Genomic DNA, 5,717 nt, shown 5'->3' with positions numbered 1-5,717 from the left:
ACATCCCCTGTTCTCAGCTCCCTCCCAGCTCTAACATTCCCTGTTCTGAGGCCCTCCCTCCCAGCCCTGACATCCCCTGCTCTAAGGCCCCTCCCAGCCCTGACATTCCTTGTTCTGAGGCCCCTCCCAGCCCTGACACTCCATGTTCTAAGCTCCCGCCCAGCCCTGATGCTCCATGTTCTAAGCTCCCGCCCAGCCCTGACATTCCCTGTTCTAAGGCCCTCCCTACCAGCCCTGACATCCCCTGCTCTAAGGCCCCTGGCAGCCCTGACCTTCCCTGTTCTAAGGCCCTCCCAACCAGCCCTGACACTCCCTGTTGTAAGGTCCCTCTGATCCGAGCCCTGACATGCCCTGTTCCAGTGGTCTTTTTTTTTTTTTTTGACAAGGCAATGGGGTGAAATGACTTCCCCAGGGTCCCACAGCTAGTAAGTGTCAAGTTGCCTAAGGCCAGATTTGAACTCAGGCCCTCCTGACTCCAGGGCCGGTGCTCTATCCACTGCGCCACCTAGCCGCCCCCAGAGGTCTCTCTCTACAGAGGAGGTCACCTCAACCCAGGACGCAGTGACTGACCCAAGGACAGACATCTAGCTGGCTGGGTGCTGCGCTCTCATCACATCATCGGGGGGAGGCCGTCTGCAGTCCCAGGGTCTGTGATTCTAAGGACATGGCCTTCCCACCCCCGCCTCCTCTCTCTAGCTCGCTTTTGGCCGCCAGGCCCCGGCCCAGCCCTCTTGCTGCATCTTAGGCTGAAGGGGTGCTCCGTGGGGCTCTGCTTGCCCTCCTTCTTCCTCGTCCCCCCCTGCCTCCCGCCCTCAACACCACCCCAGGCTGCACCTTCGTAAAGCATCCCGTTCTGGCTGCTGCACACCAGCGCCCCCAGCCTCCAGCACCGGCCATCCTTGTCTGTCAGGACCTCGCACGTCCCCAAGGACTCCGGACACAGAGCTTTGACGGGCTTCTGTCTCTGGCGGGGGTCCTGGCCTTTGGGAAGACGAGAGCAGCATCTCAGAGACCCTCTCGGTAGCCGCGCTTAAAGCCGTTCAGGGCCGGGGAGCTCCCTCCAGCCCGCGGCAGGCCACTGCTGGGGTACGCAGGAGGAGCCGCTCGGCCGCGGACGGGACGGCACAAGGTCACCGGCTCCGTCGGTTCTGGAGCTGCCAGGGAGGAAAGTCGTCCTCCTGCGCCAGCCGGCGCCATCTCTCCCTCCTCTGCCCGAAGCATCGGGCCGGGCAGTGCCCGCTCTCACCTTTGGCCTTCCCCAGGGAGCTGCACGCTGCTTCCTCCTCGGCGATCTCCTGGGATCTGGTGGCGGATGAGGGAGGCGAGGTCTGGGGCAGGGGCCACTTTCTTTTTTTCCTCTGGACCTCTTGGCCTTGGTGGGCCTCTCTCTTCTGGGGGACTGGAATAGTGAACAGAGGGCTGGCTCAAGCGTGGCCCCCAGCCCCAGCACAGGGTGGGCCTCCCCCACGGCCCGCCTCCCACGTCCTCCCCTGGAAGGCCCCTCTCTCCCTGCCTTTCCATGGTCTCTCCCAGCTCTCAGCTTCTGTGTTTTACTAAGTCCTCAAACTCACGCTCACGGACACAGCAGCGGGGGCCCTCAGCGGCCACACGGCCCGCCCCTGAGGCCCAGAGAGGCCGGGAGACTCCGCCACGGCCACCCACAACCGATCCCCAAACGCAGGTGGTCTGGCTCCGGAGCCGGGCCTTCCCCACGAACACCCAGGCCGCAAAGCTGGAGGGAAGGGCCTTGCTCTCCCGTTTTCACACTGTCAGGAGAGTCAGCGGTCAGTCACAGCCCACGACTGCCAGGGGCCGGGCTCCGCGCTGAGGATGCAGAGAAAGGCAAGCAGGTGCTGGCCTCCGGGAGCCCCCAGCCCAACGGGGCAGATGCAGCAGCAGGAAGGCGCTACTGGCGGGGAAGGGCCGCTGGCACAGCCTGCCTCGAGAAGGAGCAGGGAGCGCATTCCTGGCAGGGGATCCCAAGCCACAGTCCCCGAGCTGAGGGGGGGAGGTAAGTGGAGGAAGACTGGAAGGGCTCTGAATGCCAAGCAGAGGACCCTGTGTCGGTCCCGGAGGCCACAGGGAGCCCCTGGAGATGACTGAGTGTGTGGGGGGGCCTGTAAAAGGAAGCACCCCACAGGTCAGTGCAGCAGTGACGGCAACGAACGTGGGACTTGAGGGGAGCCGGGGAAGGCAGGAGGTGAGGAGGAGGAGGAGGGAGAAGCCTCCAGGCAGACCCGCCCAGAGCTGGGAGCTGAAGGAGGCCTACACAGTCAGGTCACACAGGAGCACTGGCCGCCCTCAAGGCCCATCCTCGGCCCGGAGGACTGGCAGCCGGGCTGAGTAGCGGCTCACACGGCGGATGGCGGAGGAGGGGGAAGGAGCACCGGACAGCACCCAGGCCAGCGGCTGGCTTTTCCAAACTGGCCGCCCCACCTCTCTGCCAGGCGTGCGTGACTGTTAGGAGCAATGTAGAAGGGGAAGCCAGGAGCCCCAGTGTTAGCAGGCGTCACTGAGCGTGACTGAGCGCCTGCTAGACCCGGGAGGAACAAAGACACAGGGGACGCGGTCCCTGGCCTGCCTGCGGGCTGCGACAGGAAGGGTCCGGAGGCTGCAGGCATGGAGGCCGAGGGTAGAACGGAGGAGCGCTGACTGAATGCTTACTCTATGCCAAGCACCACATCAAACGCACAGACAGAGCCTGCCCTCACGAGGGGCATCGAACTGCCGGTGCGAAGCGCCTCACGTGGACGACAGGCCGTGAGCCCCTCCTGGTGCTGCGCCTCGGGGTCCCCTCCAGCCCTGGGATCGCCGGGCCCCTGAGGTCCTCAGGCCCCCCAGGCCCCGCCTCCTACAGAGCCCACCGCGGGTCCGTCCTCAGGGCAGCCCTGACCGCGCTCCTTGGGGACACGCGGGGTCTCTGCCTACGTTCAAGGGAGCTTTTCCTGAGGGACCTGGAGGAGTCCTGGGTTCAAACCCCGCCGCAGCGGCTCTGTTAAACGAAGGAGCTGGATTACAGGCCACCAAGGCGTCTGCAGCTCAGCGCGTAGGATTCTAGGCCCAAGGCTCAGAGGCTGGACCAAACAGCCGCAAAGATGCCTCCCGGCTCTGCGGCTGCAGAGGGCAGTCCTGAGCTGGGCCGGCATGGGGCGGGGATACAGGCAGGCCTCGGAGTCAGGGAGACCCAGGTTCACATACGGCCTCAGACATAGATGAGCTTTGTGACAGGTCGCCCCCTGAGCCTCAGTTTCTTTTTTGTTTGTTTTTGTTTTTAGCTAGGCAATGGGGTTAAGTGACTCGCCCAGGGTCACACGGCTAATAAGGGTCAAATGTCTGAGGCCGCATTTGAACTCGTGTCCTCCTGACTCCAGGGCCGGTGCTCTATCCACTGTGCCACCAAGCTGCCCCCCTCAGTTTCCTCATCTGTAAAATGAGCAGGTTGGCCTTGTGGGTCCTGACCCCGCCATGCCGTCACCTGCTAATACTCCGCCCCCCACCCCTTGACCCGCTTCCTGCTTGAAACGAAGGGGTCCACATGTCTGTCCTGTTCTGCACACCAATTCTGAAAACTGGCCGAATGGCAGCGCCCGGGTTCAGTGGACAAACGAGTCTGAACAAGATCAGCCTCGAGCCCCAGCCAGGGGGACCTCGACCGGTCAGCCTTCACCCCATTCCTGCTCTGCTCCGGCTCCCTCCCTGAATGGGGTGACTGTGCCCCAGCGGGAGAGCCGCCCTCGCTGCTGAACTCAACCAACCTCGCTCTGCCTTCCACATTTCTGGTCCCGTCCCTCTGCCGCCCCTACGTCTATGACCCCCATCTTTGCGGGCCATTCCCACTCTGCCATGCAGTGTCAGCTTTTAGAGTGAGGACTCCTGAGGACCGTGACAGCTCAGACCCAGCGCCTCCACACACGCAGGACTTTGGACACAACTGTCCCTCTGAGCCCAGAGTTCTGCAAGGCCTGGCCTGGACAAAGACTGGTCAAGATGACCTTGGGGGCCCCACGGCCCAGCAGCGTACCTTTTCCTGTGGTCCCATGCTCCTCCAGAGAGCTTCCGTCCCCCGGCGCATCCTTATCTGGCAAGAGGTCTCCGCAGTATGGGCAGAAGTGGAAAGTTGGCTTTACCTCCCCCCGGCACGCTGGGCAGAAACGGATGACTCTGTGGGAAAGCAGGCACCGTCACGTCCGTCAGCAGGGTGTGCCCAAAGGAGAGGGGAAGGGAAGACGCTGGCGGCCAGCCAGAGCGGGGCCTTCCTCCCTGCTCCCTGCTGCTGTCTGTGACCCCCTCAGGGGACTCTGGGGACCCCCTGCCCTCTCACAGCACATCAGCCCCGAGGCCAGAACCTGAAGGCAACGTCCATTCCCTCCGCGGCCTCAGCCCTCCCGCAGGCCGCGGCCCTCTGGCATCAGTGGGGATGGGCAGGCCTCCCGACTGGAAGGAGCTGGGCTGAGAAGCTCTATGAGGTCCTGGTGACCAGGCCCCTACATCACTGCAGGCCTCAGCTTCCTCTCAACACGGAGAGCTGGCATCACCGAGCTCTAAGAGTCTGGGAGATGCCACCACCTCCAAGCTCTTCTGCAGAGCCGCAGGGCTCTGTGTAGAGGGCAGGACAAGAGCCTGGACTTTGGACACCTGGGCTCAAATCCAGATGCAGATGGATGAGTCACTGGATTTCTCTGGCTCTGTCTCCTCACCCAGTAGACGGGGGGACCCCTGTACTCCCCACCTCAGCAGGGTGCTATGGAACAAGGGCTGTACGCTTGAAAGAGCCAGAGAAACGGGGTTCTTATCGTCCACTCCCCTCAGGCGCCACACAGGGCCCAGGACATTCTCACATGCTGCGTTTCCCCATTACACAGGGAGCTTCCTCAGGGCAGGGCAGGGTGGGAGCTAGGCACAGCACACAGGCTCTGATATATATACTACAGGCAATAAATGTTGAACCAAAGAAACAATTTCCCCCTTTCTTGGCCTCTATTGTCTCATCTCTAAAATGGGCACGGGATGGGGAATCAGGGAGCACTTCAGGGATCCTCGAATCCAGCCCCCTCATGTGGCAGAGAAGTGACTCCCCCAGAGTCTCTAGGTAGCAGCCCTGGGGCCAAGCGAGGCCTGGAGCCAAGGGGTCACGATCCCTGCCCAGAGGAGAGGCCGGAACCAGACTGAAATGCGCAGGGAAGCATTGACCCGAATAAGTGAAAACACCACATGACACAGATAATGTGAACGTATGGTTTTCTACACTCTGGCCAGCAGCAGCGGCTTCTCTCGGAGCTGGCCACCACACAGGATGAGACTGAGCCTCCAGGGGGCAGAGCCCTCCCGACTCCTGGGGCCAGGCTTCCAAGGCGGCCCAAGAGCCTGGAGCCCAGAAAGCCCAGGAAGGGGAGAGCCCCGCAAGCAGAGCAGAGGATCAGAGGCAGGAGACCCAGCACAAAGACAAGGCAACATGCCTCAGCGCTCTCAGGACCCGGAAACACAGAGAGAACACTGCAAGGAACGTCAGGCACAAAACATGGGGGGCAGGAACGCAGCAGACAAAGGGGAAGGGAACTCAGCTGTGGCAGGCCTGGAGAGAAGCCGCCACACAGGAGTCTGAGGTGGATGACAGCTGGTGCACAGCAGGGCCGGCTCCAGGGCAGTGCCTGCCCCCCCATCCCAAGGCTCAGTCCTAGGGGCTCCCCAGTGCACGGCGGGGCCGGCTCCAGGGCAGT

At 62.7% G+C, this 5,717-nt stretch overlaps 1 protein-coding gene across 1 annotated transcript in view; it reads right to left on the bottom strand.

Moving 5' to 3' along the window:
* The window catches only part of LOC114041558, a 26,277-nt gene that overhangs the window by 15,311 nt on the left and 5,249 nt on the right, over positions 1–5,717 (bottom strand). Inside the window, exons 2-4 of the mRNA XM_027860067.1 lie at positions 4,022–4,161; positions 1,247–1,399; positions 835–981 (exon numbers count right to left, since the gene is read on the bottom strand). Coding sequence (XP_027715868.1) covers positions 835–981; positions 1,247–1,399; positions 4,022–4,161 — 440 coding nt within the window. The remainder of the gene's footprint in view (positions 1–834; positions 982–1,246; positions 1,400–4,021; positions 4,162–5,717) is intronic.

This window comes from Vombatus ursinus, unplaced genomic scaffold (assembly GCF_900497805.2).
Source record: "Vombatus ursinus unplaced genomic scaffold, bare-nosed wombat genome assembly UNPS02014175.1, whole genome shotgun sequence".
NCBI lineage: Eukaryota > Metazoa > Chordata > Mammalia > Diprotodontia > Vombatidae > Vombatus > Vombatus ursinus.
Note: the sequence above shows the minus strand (reverse complement) of the source record. Positions and strands in the feature narration are given on the sequence as shown.